A 16,333-nucleotide genomic window follows, 5' to 3' on the forward strand; every position below is an offset into this window, starting at 1 on the left:
GAATAATAATTGCTGCAAAAAGAATTGTAAGTCACAGCACTAGGGAAGGGGGCACACACTTAGAGAGGTGTCACAGAATGCCAGTTCCATCAGGGCCGGGATTTCTGTCTGCCTCTTTGTGGTGTTTTAGCATTGTAAATGGTACATTGCATACAGTAGGTGCTCAATAAAGATTAGTTGAATGAAGTCCTCTCATGGATCAATGCCTCATACTCTTTCTATCTGTAAAAACGATTTGGTGAAACAGAACTTTCTGATATTGTACAACTAAAATAAGAATTTTTGATTACCACATAGGCACTTCTACTTAAAGTAGAAGCATGAATGTTTCCTTTATGTCTGAGCTAACTTCACACTTATGTTGTTAAAACACGAAGTCTAGAGCTAGAAAACCAGCAAGGTGCAGTGGCTCATGCCTTCAATCCCAGGATTTTGGGAGGCTGAGGCTGAAGGATCACCTGAGGCCAGGAGTTTGAGATCATCTTGGGTGACATAGCAAGACCCCGTCTCCACAAAAAATATATTATTTTAAAAATTAGCTGTACGGACAGGCAGAAGTGGCTCACGCCTATAATCCCAGCACTTTGGGAGGCCGAGGTGGGCAGATCATGAGGTCAGGAGTTCAAGACCAGCCTGGCCAACATGGTGAATCCCTGTCTCTACTAAAAATACAAAAATTAGCTGGGCATGGTGGTACATGCCTGTAATCCCAGCTACTCAGGAGGCTAACCCTGTCTCTATGTAAAAAAAAAAAAAAAAAACCAGAAAGATAAGAAAGCCAGAAAGCCTAAAACAATTGTTTATTCTATTATTACACAGTAAAAATGAACCAATGTCAATAGAATAATAAAATTATTAACAAAATTAGCTAAGTGAAATTGTTTGTTTTAAAATAATGTCTGTTCTACAAATGCAATTTTGAAAATATTTACTTTCTCCCAGAGCATTCACTATTATAACCCAACTACTATATGTATTAAGTAGAGAAAGCTAATATTTAAGGTTTAATTTATTTATCTATAAAACTACATACTACATCCTAATAACTGAAACTGTCTCTGGGAAATTTTTAGGGAAATGAACAGATTTGTGCTTTCAGGTTCCTAACTCCAAGTCCAAAAGCAATATTTTGCCCACCATCGCTTTTAGGAAATGTGACATAAGAATCCATTTCTGTTTATAATTGAGTTTTCATTAATGAACAAGATTCTTTTCTTCCCTTATTTGCCAAAATGATTCACTCTCCTTTTAGGTTTTCAACTCAGTGTATCCACAACTGGACATAAATTATAATTCAAAAATATTTAGCTACTTGTCAAGGAGTTTGAAACCACTTTAGATAGGTCTATTGAGTTGCATACAGAGCAGTAAGTTTTCATTTTACAAAGTCAAAAAGTCTAAAAAGTCCAGCCAAAGTGTTCTTTCCCATGACAGAAACTGTGCTGATATTCGCATTCTGTGCAGCACTCCTATGCTAGTCATACTGTGAGTCCATTGCAAAGGTCTCCTTTCCTACATGTGTGATAATTGTGAATAAGAACATGTTTTATGAATGTCTGGGGAAACTTTGGTTTGGGATTCTGTAGATCATGTGGTGAATACATAAAAGGTTTCTGGAAGGAGGAAAAATGTGGAATAAGTTTGAAACACATACTTTCCTCTTCATTGTTCTTTGGATTTCCCAAAGCTTTCTGCAACTCCCTTCTATCATGTGTTCAACATAATGAGCTCTGCTACAATTTATATGTTCATTTGGCTTTCAAATTTAAAATAACAAGGGAAGGGGGAATGGATAAAATTTACAAAAAAGGACTTTTTGGAAAAATATGAAACTAATTAGAGCATGAGCTGTTCTCAGATCCTAATACTGAGTGGCTGTGTGATCCAGTGGAAATCAGCTAACATTTGCAGATCTCCTGACAGTATAGTCAATGGATTGACCGTAGCTCCAGTCACATCCACAATTCTACCATACAGCTACCTCCTGAGCTCTAAGTATGTATTTCTGACTGCCTATGACATTTTCTGGCTATCATGCAGTTATCTCAAATTCAACACACCAAAACCAAATTCTCCCTATCATAGAGACATATCCCAGGAAACTTATCGTAATTCTACTGCTCACAATCTTTGCTAATCGAAGTAGTTAGTCATTCAAACTAGAAGGTAGAGACTCCATTTAGATCCATTTCTCTCTTTCCCTTCCGCCAGTTCTTAATATCCAAGTGGCCACACATCCTGGCTTTCCTGCGAAAGTTACAGTCTTTGTCTATTGGTGAGGAAAAATGTTTACGAATGCCTCTTTTTATTCTCAAATGAATCTAGTTCAGACAATAAATTATGTGGCCACTGGTGTAATACTCTTATGTACTTCGCCCACCTTCCTCCTACCACTACTGCCTTCAATTCACGACCTGATTATTTCTTGTCTCGGCTTCTGAAGTTAACCAACATGCTCTCTCTGAACTTTATTAATCCTTGCTTTTGCTATCATCTCCAAGTCCTACTCAGAATTCTGCTACTTCACATCCCTCTCCTCCATGTAGAACAAAATCCAAGCTTCCTGGCACAACATAAACTTCTCCACCACTCGACATTCATTCATCTGTCTCTCCAGCCTCACATGGTCACTTCCTCAATCACACCAATACTTGACATTCCCAATCTTTCTCTTATCTGCAACTCTTCATTTCCTGGGCCAGAAGTGTTCATCTTTTCTGGCCAAAAAAATAATCCAGCCTTTAAAATGTACCTTAAACTTTACATCCTCTGTGAAAATTTCTCGCACACAATATCAAAATCTCTCTGCTTTCAACTACTTCAGCTGTTTATCCAGACTGCTATGAAGAATAATGTCTTATTATGTGGCAACTGCCTATCTGTCTAAGCCCGAACTGCATGTTCCTTAAAAGCTGGAAATGTCCCTTATCCATTATTGTATGCCCATCACTTGGCACAGAGCCTGGCATAAAGTAGGTAATTTGTGTCCATTTACAAAAGAAGCCAAAAAGTAAATGGAAATGAATTCATGAATATCTAAGCTAATTCAAAGTTTGAAAACTTCACATTTTCTTTTCTTTTCTTTTTTTTTTTTGAGATGGAGTCTCACTCTGTTGCCCAGGCTGGAGTGCAGTAGTGCAATCTCAGCTCATGACAACGATCACCTCCTGGATTCAAGCAATTCTCCTATCTCAGCCTCCCAAGTAGCTGGGACTACAGCCCATGGCTGGCTAAATTGACCATGCCTGGCTAAATTTTTTTGTATTTTTAGTAGAGATGGGGTTTCACTATGTTGGCCAGGCTGGTCTCAAATCCCTGACCTAGTGATCCACCCAAAGTGCTGGGATTACAGGCATGAGCCACCGTGCCTGGTCAAAACTTCACATTTTCAAATGGAAGTTGAACATGCCATTTTTGGATTTATAAAAAGACTCATCTAAAGACTCTTCTTACTGTTTGCAATGTTTACTATATATATATCTGAAGGATTAACTTAAAAGAACAAGCAAACTGTTCTTCTGTGTTTTTTTTTTCTATATTTCTTTTGTCACTTTAATGGAAAATATAAGGATTCTGCAACCAGCTGTCAGACACAGGATTTGTATAGGAAAATTAAACTCAATTTGTTTTTATACCCTATTATTTTGGTAAAGGGCTTAGCATACTCAGTAGAGTAATAAGTATTCTATCTACATATTTTTATACAATGTTCCTTTTAGATTCCAAACTCTTCAGGAGGATTGTCCTAAACAAAGTAAAAGCAAAATGCCAAATTCCATATTTTTGCCATCCTTTTGAAGGGAATCCATACCAAGTGTCTTCAAGAACTTCCTGTCACTTCAAAGAAATGTTTAGTGTGAATACGTAGAGAGGGCAGGAGTTGAAACAGCAAGAAGCAGATGCATGGTCTACAAAAAAATTCACAGAAGACATGTCACTAAAGATGTATAATGAATCTCTGCCTCTTGAGTAAGCAGTAACACTTTAACCACATGGTTTTGACTGGCGGCTATACTGTTAACTGTTGACGGCCACTGCACAGAACATTCTCTTTCAGAAATATATATGACATTGGTTATATCTTTGGGATCAAGGTTTTGGCCAGCCACAAAGAATGTTCTCTGGCCAGCATGGATGTGTATTTATTAGATGATGGCTTAATGTTGGTCTGCAATAGGAAGCATTCCTGGAGGTTAATAGAGCTCAGAGATTGGAAATGGGTATGATGAAAATAGTTTGGCCACTAACTGACTGTGAGGCATTTCGATTTGTGAAACAAGTCACTACTGATGAACAGAGGTTAATTCACCTCTATCAGAGGAGCTCATCACTCCCAGCTGCTCCTTTGCTATGTTTCCTATTTGTCATGCACTCAAACTATTATTGTATGGGAATATTGGTCATATTGCCACTTGCTGATATGGAGCAGTGAAGGTTAATCCCTTTTCTTCTGCCAAATTTAATAAGATGCTTAAGTTTTATAGCATTTGTATTGCAAACTGGACAATTAAATCATGCTTTAAAGAACTGCTCTTCGCAAAGGAGAAAACATTGAGAGTCAGTCCTAAAGCAACACCAAGCCTTACAAGGCTGGGCTCAGAGGCTGTTTACCTCTGTCCTGACATCCTGTCTTTTCTCTCCACTACAAGCAGTGCCATGAATACTCACACTGAAATGCCTAAGGTGTCTCCTTTGTGTCAGGCACCAGTCTACACAATCTGGATGTGTAATCTCATTTATTCCTCACAGTAGACCTAGGAAGTGATCTATAATGTTTCCTCTAGTTATCATGTTAATAAAAAATAGAAGAAAAATGTATGATCATTTCTCTAGATGAAGTAGGAATATTTGATAAAAATAAGTATTCATTAACAACGAAAAGTTTTCAAGTAAGAAGAGTAGGGGATTGTATTAATCTGACCAGGGATGTCTTCAAAAACCTTACACTTAAACATCATGTCTAATATTATCACTTTTAGTCACCATCATACTGAAAGTCTCAGCCAGTGTTAAGGCAAGGGAAAAGTAAACCATCAAAGATATGAAAAGTAAAATATAAAATTTTCATAATTTATAGCCTAGATGATGGTGTTTGTAGAAAAAATACAAATGAATCATCAGAGAAAATGTTATAATTAACAAAGTACTAAAACAATATTGCTGGATTCACAGTGAATATATGAATATAAAATATATTTATAATATACCAACAACAAAAATCAGAAAGTAAAATTGAGGAAAAAGCATGTCATCTTTACTAGGAGAAAAATAAACACAAATGTCTTGGAATAGTCATATTAGAAAGTGCCATACTCTCTATCCAATATATTATAAAATATTGTTAAGAGAAAAATTTTAAACCTGAATACAGTAACATAACATGTTTGTAGATTGGAAGACTCAGTATTTTTAAGATGCAAATTCTTCAAAATCATTGACACATGGATGAATTGCAATCTCAATAAATATTTCAGAAGGTTTTTGTGGAAATTGAAAAATTAATTCAAATATGTATATAAAAATGCAAAGGGTAAGAATAGTTGAGACAATTTAAAAAAGAAGTAAAAACTGGAGGACTATCATTAGAAATATTTATATATCTATGGTAGTTAAGACAGTAAGGTATTATCACACCATTGGAAAAATATGCCAAAGACTCTATAGAAAGTCCAAAAATTAACTTGCACATATATGCATTATTTAGGGCAAATGAGGCACTGTAGAATTTTGGGGAAAATCATCATTTAAAAACTATGCAATGATATATCAGAGAAAGAGATCAGAAGAAAAAAAAAAAACAAAAAAAGAACACTGACCCTCTATAACAAAAATCAATTCTGAGTAAAAGAGCTTAAGAATAAAAGGTGATATGGTTTGGCTGTGTCCCCACCCAAATTTCATCTTGAATTATAGCTCCCATAATCCCCATGTGTCATAGGAGGTAACTGAATCATGGGGATGAGGTTTTCCCATGCTGTTCTCATGGTAGTGAATAAGTCTCATGAGATCTGATGGTTTTATAAAGGGCAGTTCCCCTGCACATGTTCTTTTGCCTACTGCCATGTAAGGTATGACTTTGCTCCTCCCTCGCCTTCCGCCTTGATTGTGAGGAATCCCTAGTCATATGGAACTATGAGTCCATTAAACCTCTTTTTCCTTAAAAATTACCCAGTCTCAGGTACGTCTTCATAGCAGTATGAGAATGGACTAAAACAAAAGGTGAAACAGTAGACAAGAAAACAGGAAAGGAGAATATCTTTGTGACCACTGTATGAAAAAGGATTTCCTAATTAGGACAAAGAGAACACTAAACCTAAATGAAACAAAATGATGACTTGCTTATCTACAAAATTAAGAGGCACTAAGGGCTGGGCACAGTGGCTCATGCCTGTAAACTCAGCATTTTGGGAGTCCAAGGCAGCCAGATCACCTAAGGTCAGGAGTTCAAGACTAGCCTGTTCAACATGGTGAAACCCTGTCTCTACTTAAAATACAAAAATTAGCCTGGCGTGGTGGTGGGCACCTGTAATCGCAGCTACTTGGGAAACTGAGACAGAAGAATCCCTTGAACCCAGTAGGCGGAGACTTCAGTGAGCCAAGACTGTGCCACTGCACTCCGGTCTGGGCAACAAGAGTGAAACTTGGTCTCAAAAAAAAAAAAAAAGAAAGAAAGAAAGAAAAAAGAACTACTAAGAAAGTTAAAAATGCAAGAGTGGATCAGAGTGGCAGAAAATACTTATAGGAAAACAAATGATGGCCAAGCATGGTGGCTCACGCCTATAATCCTAGCACTTTGGGTGGCCGAGGCAGGTAGATCACTTGAGGTCAGGAGGTCGAGACCAGCCTGCCCAACATGGTGAAACCCCATATCTACTAAAAATACAAAGATTAGCTGGGCATGGTGGCATGTGCCTGTAATCCCCACTACTCAGGAGGCTGAGGCGGGAGAATCACTTGAACTCAGGAGGTGGAGGTTGCAGGGAGCTGAAATCACACCATTGCACTCCAGCTTGGGTGACAGAGTGAGACTCTGTCTCAAAAAACAAACAAACAAAAAACCACAAATGACTTGTATATACAATATAAAAAGCACTCTTGTAGGACAGAGTAGCTAAAGAGCTAAAACAGTCCTTCAAAAAAGAGTAATCCAATTGTCAGTAAACTTACAAAAAGGTGCTCAGCTTCTTAAACACCAGAAAAATGTGAATTCAAATAACAATGAGGTATCACTACAAACACACCATAATGGGTAAACTTACAACAATGGAAAATACCACATGGCAGAGAGAACATGGAACACCTGGAACCATCATAATACCCTACTGGTGAGAATGTGAACTGGTACAACCATTTTGGAAAACTATTAATGTTTTCTAAAGCTTGACATACTCTTTGACCTAAGAGTCCCACCTCTATGAAAGAATATGTGTCAAATAACATTCAAACAACATTTACACTGGTACTATTCTTAATAGCTCCACATCAGAATAAGTAAATCTCCATCCACAGTTGAAAGGATACATAGATTGAGGTATAATAGGGACATCCAGGTAGCAATATAAATGAATGAATTATTGTTTCATGCAACAGAATGCATTGGTTTGCTCATGGCAAGACACCAAATACAAATATAAACTGGGTAACTCCATTCTGATAAATTTCAAATACAGGCAAAACAAATCTTGAGTTTTAAGTCAGGATGGTGGTGGTTACCCTTGTATGCCCGAGATATTTACTTTTTCAACAGCAGTTGTTTACATTTTCATTTAATTACATTAGATTTTTTTAATGTTAATATATCAATAAAACATTATATTTTAAAAATATGAATACATTGATATATAATTTTAAGTAATCAACATAATAGATCAAATAATTTTCTTGTTTAATACTTATTATAAAATTAGTAATTGAAATGTGGACATATATTAATATAATCTTAATGCAATAAATATTGACTAATTTTAATTAACATTATAGAAATAAAAGATGTTAATATTAATAATAATATTATTTTAATTGCAGAATGGATTTCAGCAGCTTGAAAGAATATTCTGGAATAGGAACCACTGCAACACCAATATCACTTATGGCATATGGCCCATCAATACCTCAAGTAAAAGCAAATTTCAGAATGAGGAAAATTTTTAAAATCTAACTCTTGAAACAATCGATTCAGCTTATGTTTTTAAGAGGCATAAGAGTGAAAAAGATAAAAGACTGTATGCTGAATAAATTCTAAAACTACTACCTGGATAATAGAGAAACAAATATTCTAAGACTAAAAAAAAAGGAGTTTATGCTAAAGATAAATAACAAATGACATAAATCTATTCTAAGGATAAATGCATTGCAGCCTTAATTAGAAAACAAATTCTAAAGGAACCAAAATGTTTCATTGTACTGGAATAATGACATGTATTATGATAGTAAGATATACCCATACAAAATAGCCTTTATATAGTGTTATGAAAAAATGCATGACAATATAGCAGCTCAAATAATGTTACCCAGAAATATGTGTGTATGTTTTACATACACACTCACACACACACACCCTGAATGAAAGACAGATGCATACAAAATTTCTGAAAGGAAACCCACCAAAATGCTGTTTCAGGAAATGATATTGAGATAATAGGTGACTTTTCCCCCTACTTTCTAAATTACTTGTATTAAGGATATTTTTTAATAAATAAGAAATAATTTATAACAAAAATTACAGTTCAAAATAATAAATATTTTGAGTGTTTTGGATATAACTTCAGCCAATCAGCCCTCCAAGAAAGAAATGAAGACAAGCTAATATACCTGAAATAAAAACACTTAAGTAATTGACTGTTGTGGATTTCAAGATGTGAGATAACTGTCAACCCAGTCAGACTTAAATACAGCATGACATTGACCGTTTGCCTTAGTATCGATACTGTGGCTTGACATTTACTTCTTCAAAAATATCTGCATTACTGTGTTGTTTAAAGCAAGTAAGAAGTAATGTTTACGTACCTTCTGTCTTCTTCCAGTAGACTTTGACTTGCAGTTGGCCATCCTGATAGAAGGGAGCTCCAACTTCCAGTGGGCGAGTGGGTCGTCGTCTTTGAAAAGGGGGCTGTGTTTGAATTCCACCTTTTCTAGTTTTCGCAAGCTGTTCTTCTGCAACAAAGTACAACATTATTTAATTTGTTCCTCAAACTCAACCCAGAAGTCCTCTGCAAAATGGAGCTCACCCTAATCTTCCTTGGGTGGCAACTGCCTAGCTCAGAAACACGCACATGCTAGCTGCCTGATATGTATTGGATGAAATGAAATGAATAAATCTATGAATTGATGGCTCTTTAAACCAAATATATTACCAAATACTCATTTGCCTGTGGCCATTTGGGGTGTTTTATTTATGTCAATATAGCAATCCTTTAACATGAGATTCAAACATGTTGCAGGAAGGGCAATAAACCTAAATTATTTTTTCTTTGGAAACAGGGTTTCACTACATTGCTCAGGTTGGTCTCAAACTCCTGGCTCAAGTTATCCTCCCGCCTGAGCCCCCTAAGTAGTTAGGAGTATAGGCACATGTCACTGAACCTCACTTTTGACTCCAGGTGTGTTCCTGGTGGGCTTAGCTTGGATTCATAGAGCAATCCTGTGAAATTAAACAAGGGTCAGTAAACTTTTCCTAAATGGCCAGATAGTAAATATTTTTGCTTCTGTGGATCATATGGTAAATGTTTTTGGTTTTGCAGACGGGTCTCTCTCTCAACTACTAAACTACTGTTGTACCTCCAAAACAGCTGGACATGGTATATAAATGTAATGTGAACAAATGTGACCCTGTGCCAATAAAATTTTATTTACAAAACCAGGAGGGGGCTGGATTTGGCCTGTGGACCATAGTTTGCAGACTCTTGAGAAAGAGGAATTAGCGTACACTCAACATGAAAAAAGGAGCACTCAAAAATACTAAGAATTGTGTCCAGTTTCACATAATTCAAAGAGTGAAGGTGAGATTTAATCTCAGGGCCATTCCATGCCAAACTTTTGTTTCCATCACCATGTACTGAGTCTTAAAACTTCCATAGGCTCCAAATCTCTCCCTTGCCTACTCACTGAATTTAGAGGTTGTATGCATAGAAATTTTGCCCTTTGATGCAAGACTTTTCATCTTTCTGAATTCCAAATAGCCCTCTGAGAGATAACAGGGTAAGCCTATTATAGGCATATATTATATGCCTATAAACAATGTGTTATCGAAATTCTTCTAATAAAATCAGTGAGGTTTGCATTCTTGGGCAGGTGAGAGGAAGACAGGAAGATGAGATGTGGAGAACATGCCCAGTGTGGAATAAGACAAGATCAGTCAAGGAAAGTTGTGAACCCCAGAAGAAAATTTACATCAACTCAATTTTTCCTGACACTGGCATGCCCAATGAATTGTCTATCCAATGGACCTGATGAAAGGGAAATAGAAACTTAGTCAGTTTCACATTTAGAATATTTTAGCTTAAAGAGTTCAAATCAACATTTGGATAACTAAGAATCATTTATGAGGTTGCTACTTTTTGAGAGTCAGTATAACCAATAACGTAGGAAGCTTAGAGCCCAGGAGAAGAGATAGGAACCAGACATAGAAAACTCATGGGGCTCCTAGCAAAAGTCTATCACTTTCTTGACACCATCACGGAGTTAAAGAGTCCTCCTCATTATACCCAAAGTCTTCATGACATAACTAATTAAGAATCTATATTTTCTCTTACTTTTCTTTTTCTTTTTTAAAGGTTAGGACCTCCCTCTGTCTCCCCAGCTGGAGTGTAATGGCATCATCATGGCTCACTGCAGCCTTGAACTCCTAGGCTCAAATGATTCTCCTGCCTCAGCCTTCCAAGTAGCTGGGACTACAGCCATGCACCACCGAGCCTGGCTGATTTTTTATTTTTATTTTTTAAGAGAGAGGGTCTCACTATGTTGCTCAGGCTGGTCTCCAACTCCTGGCCTCAAGTAGTCCTCCCACCTTGGCTGCCCAAATTGCTGGGATTACAGACATGAGCTACTGTGCCCAGCCAGTAGCTAAGATTTTCACAAACCCATTTATGTTTCTAATAATCTATGATATTAAGAACTCACCAGCAGATAACTAAGATAGATACTAGGTTTAAATAGATACTAAGTTTAGATACTAGGTTTAACCTCAATGTTAATCTTGTCTTTATACTTGCTGTATATCTTAGGCAAATGTTTTCTTTTTTTTTTTGAGATGTAGTTTCGTTCTGTCATCCATGCTGTAGTGCAGTGGCACAGTCTCAGCTGACTGCAACATCCACCCCCTGGGTTCAAGCCATTCTCTTGCCGCAGCCTCCTGAGTAGCTGAGACTACAGGTGCACATCATCACACTTAGCTAATTTTTGTATTTTTAGTAGAGACAGGGTTTCACCATGTTGGCCAGGGTGGTCTTGAACTCCTATCATCAAGTGATCTGCCCTCCTTGGCTTCCCAAAGTGCTGGGATTATAGGCATGAGCTACCATGTCCAGCCCAAAGCAAACTTTAATCTTTAATTATAGATGCAAAAACATATTTGCACATATCTCAAGATTGAACCATTGTTGCTTTACTAAAATGATTCAAGAAGAGAAATCCACCAACAATTAGTGTTGCTGACACACACCATGGGTAAAAAACAGATAAGGTGCATACTGCAATGCTAGGAGTATGAGACCCTGACTTTATAAGAATGTCTCCTCCACTTTCAGTAATAAGAAAAAATGGAATAACATCATATCTACCATATTCTGAAAAAGTTATGATGTCTTATTTATACTCTTCAATAGTCATATACATTAAGAAAATCAAATATGTACACTATTTTTCAAACATCCAAATTCTGATTAATTTTATAGATCATCAAAAGATTCAGAGTATTTTATCTCTCATCTATTCTTGTTATGGAGATCCAGAAAAGAACTCCAGTTCCACGAGGCAACTATAGAACATTTGGAACATTTCAAACTTGAAAATATTCCTCCTGCCTTCAAAGAAACAAGCTACCTTTCCATTAAAGACAGTGTTATATCATACTTCCTTCAAGGGACTCTTTCATAAAACTGCATGAACATTCAGCCTTCACTTGCATAGAAATGTTTATCATTAAAACACCTAGTAGCCTGCAGACCTGGAAAAATATAATTCAAAAAGTAATTTATATACTGACATTTACTACTCTCCCTCCTATAAAATGTAATTTCCCTTGCTTATACTATAACGTTGTAATTATTCTTTACTTCTAGTTGATTCATGATGAAATATATAATGTTCTTATAAAAGTCATAGACTAGTGTTTATGAGATTATCTATCAACATTGGGATATAAAATCCTGACAAACATTCAACTGTATCCTACATAATCTGTTGAAAAGTCAGTCTCTTCTGTGGAATCACCAGAGACCCAAACAGTATGTGTTACTATAGGTACTCTGCACTATGACTTATTTTTTTCTTACTTGTCTTTTATTCCTTTTCTGAATCTGTGTAAGAGGAATCAGTCCTTAGAATAAAGTGGTCTTTGATAGAATAACTATCATATCTCTTAATTGGTCAGGTAAGGTATTACCTAGTTTTAAAAGATAATTAGCAAAGGACCTGAACACAGAGAATCAACCAGTCAAATAGATTTCTTCATTTAACTGCCTGTTTCATTCATTTAACCACCATAATTCAAGTGTCTCCCCATCTGGCTAAAAAACCCCACTGGTAAAGAGAATTCCTCTGGCATAGTCAACCAAGTGAAAATACAAACTCTTGGAGGACACAGTTAAAATATGCAAACGGCTTGTAAAAGATGTCCAACCTTGGCTGTTGCAAGATGAGACCAAAAGCCAGTTCTTTCTCTCTTCCCTTTAATATTTATGACTATAGCAGATGAAACTTTAAGAAAGCTGCAGTATTAGAGTGTGGCATAGAGCTGGTTGAATGGAAAGACAGTTGCATTCAACTGAATTACAATCAACTTACTGAGCTCTTACTATGTTCCTGGAAAATCCAAGAAAAAAATTCAGGACCTAGAAACAAACTGAAGTGAACAAGAAGTGGTAAAAAGAAGTCTGCCAAGTTTCTGGTCAGCAGTAACCTCAATGGAGACGAGAAATGCATGGGACCATCAAGTTTTGTAAGTGGAGGGAATGAGTTCAACTTGGAATATGTTGAGGTTGAGATGCCTGTGTGACATTCAGATACAGACAATGACAGCATACAGACATTTGGTATTAGTGGAGAAATCAAGGCTGGATCTGAGTCACTGGGAACAAACCATGAGTAGGTAGTGACTAAATTGTCAGAGCGGATAAGGTAGAACCCTGGAGAACTCCAATGTCCAAGAGCTGGATGGAGGCAGGAGATCCTACAAGGAAACTAAGAAGAGGTATGAGAAAAATGAAGACACCTCGGAGTCAAATACACAAAGGTTAAGATGTAGTAATGGAGAAAGTGTAGTAAAACAAGGACAAACTCATCAGAAAGGGTCAATAAAATTAGAATGGAAAACATTCACCAGACTTAGAAATTAGCAGGGGCAGATTTGGTGGAAAAGTGAGATTGAAAAATAGATTGCAGAAGCTTGAGAAAAAATGTGGAAAAGAGCAAGATAAGATGGTAGCTAGAATGAAACCAGCATCAAGAAAAGGTTTGCTTTAGAACTGGAAGCCAAGCAGATCAAGCCAGTGGAGAGGAATAGGTTGAGGTTGTAGGCAAAAGAGGGAATAATTAACTTGGTTTCACAAATATTTTGTGGCTGTGTTTATATGACAGAGATTATGATAAATGCTGTGACCACATAGATAGATAATCCATGGTCTCTGACTAGATGAGATTTGACTTCAGTGGATGCAGGTATCTGAATTGGGAAGGAATGGGTCTAGAAACCACATGGTGAAGTCCACCACATGCAGAAGGAAGGATGCCTCCTCCTTAGAATACAGAAGACAGGAGAACATAAACATGGACATGAGAATAGATATGTGTGTATTTATGGGGAAGTGCATGGCTTACTGAGAGGAAAGATTTAGACTAGACTTCGCACTCCATGTGCAATGTGGCTTAAAGGAGAGAAAAAAAGGTTTATAATCATACCTAAGAAGGCAGAAGAAAGAGCTAATTAAAGAAGATCTCCCCAAGTTAACAGATTGTGTGGGGATGCCCCAGGAAGACTGAATACGCTGTGGATATGCTACAGAGATCCAGGGTTCCGTAAAAGTTTTGCCTGTGGACTGGACCATGACGAGGCTCTAGATAACGTAATCTCAACAAGGACAAGTTAAGGTTGGACTTTTTTTTCTCCTTGCTTTTGGTTCTGGAAAGTAACAGATATTTAATTATGGGAATTTGTAATCCCATACCAGTTTCTAATGGGTGAAAGAATGTTGTTTATTGGAAGAACCAGGAGACCAAAAGACATGCTTATTTTACACAACAGATGAAATCCCCACCACCAGTAGAGGAGGACAGCTCTTGCATGAAGCTGAAGTTTAAAGGATTTTGGTCTGAGAAGGGGGCTGAGAAGGAATATAGAAGAATATAGTGAAGGGTGAAGTTTTGGGGAAAGTGAGAACTGAAGATAACTACGTAGCTGTCTTGGGAGTGGAACTCCAAAAAGAGAGAGCTGTAACTAGATTGATATTTTCTAAAGAATTCTTTGCTCTCTAAAGAATGGATATTTAAGAAAGAGCAGAAACATAAATACTAATTAGGAGACTATTTTAATTTGTGGGAAAGGGAAGACAATAGGCTGAATAAGGGAAAGAACTGGACAGATTCCATGTGGAATTTGAAATTAGAGACAAAAGATCTCTCTGAAGAATTGGATTTCTAGAGAGAAACAGCAGAGAAAAATGAAGAATGACTTCTGCATGTTTGGCTTGAGCAAAAGGGTGAATGTTGGCGCCATTTATTGAGACGGGCAAGCCCAGGAGAGGAACAGGTATGGGGGAAAATCTAGAGCTCATGTTTGAACATTTTATTTGAAATATCTGCAAGCCATCCAAGCGGAGGTGCTAAGTGGGTGGCTGAATGTAAGACTCTGGAGTTCAAAGAGTGGTCAGGCTGGGAGGGCAGGGAGTCATTAGTACACAGACGGTGATTAAATCCCTGCAACTCAATGAGACCTCCAGGGGAGAGACCAGTGGCCCATCCACCTTCATTCTTTTTTCTCATTGAGTTCTCTGCCCATGTGACGCACTTCTCTAACTCTCTGTACTCATCCATGATGCTGCATTTGTGTGAAATGATGTCTATTCCTTGTGAGCCTGCAGATCGCTCACTCTTCAGGACCTCATGCGGGATGATGTGACTCTCTCATTCCCACCTCTATGTTGGTCATTTCTGCTTCCACTGTTTCCTATAGTTCTGTCTGTATGAAACACACAGATCTTTCTTATTATTTGACATATTCATCTTGCAAATTCAAAATCAGGTACTTTTAAGGCAGAAATCGTTGTGCTAGGAAAAATGTGTATATTTGTATATATGTGCATTTGTGTATGAGTATGTATGTGTGTATAGTTAAGTGCATGTTTGTATTTGCAGACACGTGTATATGTATGCATATATGTACATATATATACCTATGTACACACTATATTTATAGAAAATTATGGAACATATATGCCATACAGTGTATTAGAGCATATAGTGTATATATATGTATAATATAACATAGTATTCCTGGCATTAGACACAGTGATGTCATAATTCATAGGCATACAATTTCAATGTGATGAGCAGATAGATGAATGGATTATAAATGAATAAGGTTACTAAACATTTTTCCATCAGAACTTTTAGGTAAAAGTTATATTGTACCGAGACTCACATAAAAATCAACCATTTCAAGTCCATTTAATCTCCAAAGAGACTATTTCTCAAACAGATAGAAATGTCTGTTTCTGGATCACTTTTGGAAGCATTACTTCAAACAAACCTGCCCATTTGGCTCCTACGTTTTCCCATGGGTGGAAGGTAATTATGAGCAACCCCTGTGTCTCACTCTGCAGGGCCAGCATTGCCTTTCCTAAATTCAGACAAATGTTTAACACATTCTTCTCCTTCTGAACAAGGCCCACTGCCCTGATCAAAGGCAGCCACGATGATGGGGTCCTGCTAGCCTAAAAAAAAAAATCAACATCGAAGGAGCCCCTGAGACAAAGGCCTCCTCCCTCCTACTCTCGTTTAATTTGTCCTTGTTTCCCGAAACCTTGCTAGGAACCTCTACATGGCAGTTCTGACCAGTATCCATGTTTGAACAAAGCCAGGAACATCAGGTAACTTATTCTCTGACTCAGGGATGAATGTC

General features: G+C 37.1%; 1 protein-coding gene across 4 annotated transcripts in view; it reads right to left on the minus strand.

The window, feature by feature from the left end:
- Positions 1-16,333, minus strand: part of ANOS1 (anosmin 1) — a 191,388-nt gene that overhangs the window by 15,044 nt on the left and 160,011 nt on the right. For 2 of the 4 annotated variants that reach the window (XM_035287640.3, XM_002762611.6), the window contains one exon: positions 9,007-9,153. In XM_035287640.3, the coding sequence (XP_035143531.3) occupies positions 9,007-9,153 (147 nt within the window). Of the gene's footprint in view, positions 1-3,538; positions 3,909-9,006; positions 9,154-16,333 lie in introns of those variants that run through there. The other 2 variants (XM_078362679.1, XM_035287639.3) reach the window with 2 other exon arrangements.

The sequence above is a fragment of the Callithrix jacchus genome, chromosome X (assembly GCF_049354715.1).
Source record: "Callithrix jacchus isolate 240 chromosome X, calJac240_pri, whole genome shotgun sequence".
NCBI classification, from domain to species: domain Eukaryota; kingdom Metazoa; phylum Chordata; class Mammalia; order Primates; family Cebidae; genus Callithrix; species Callithrix jacchus.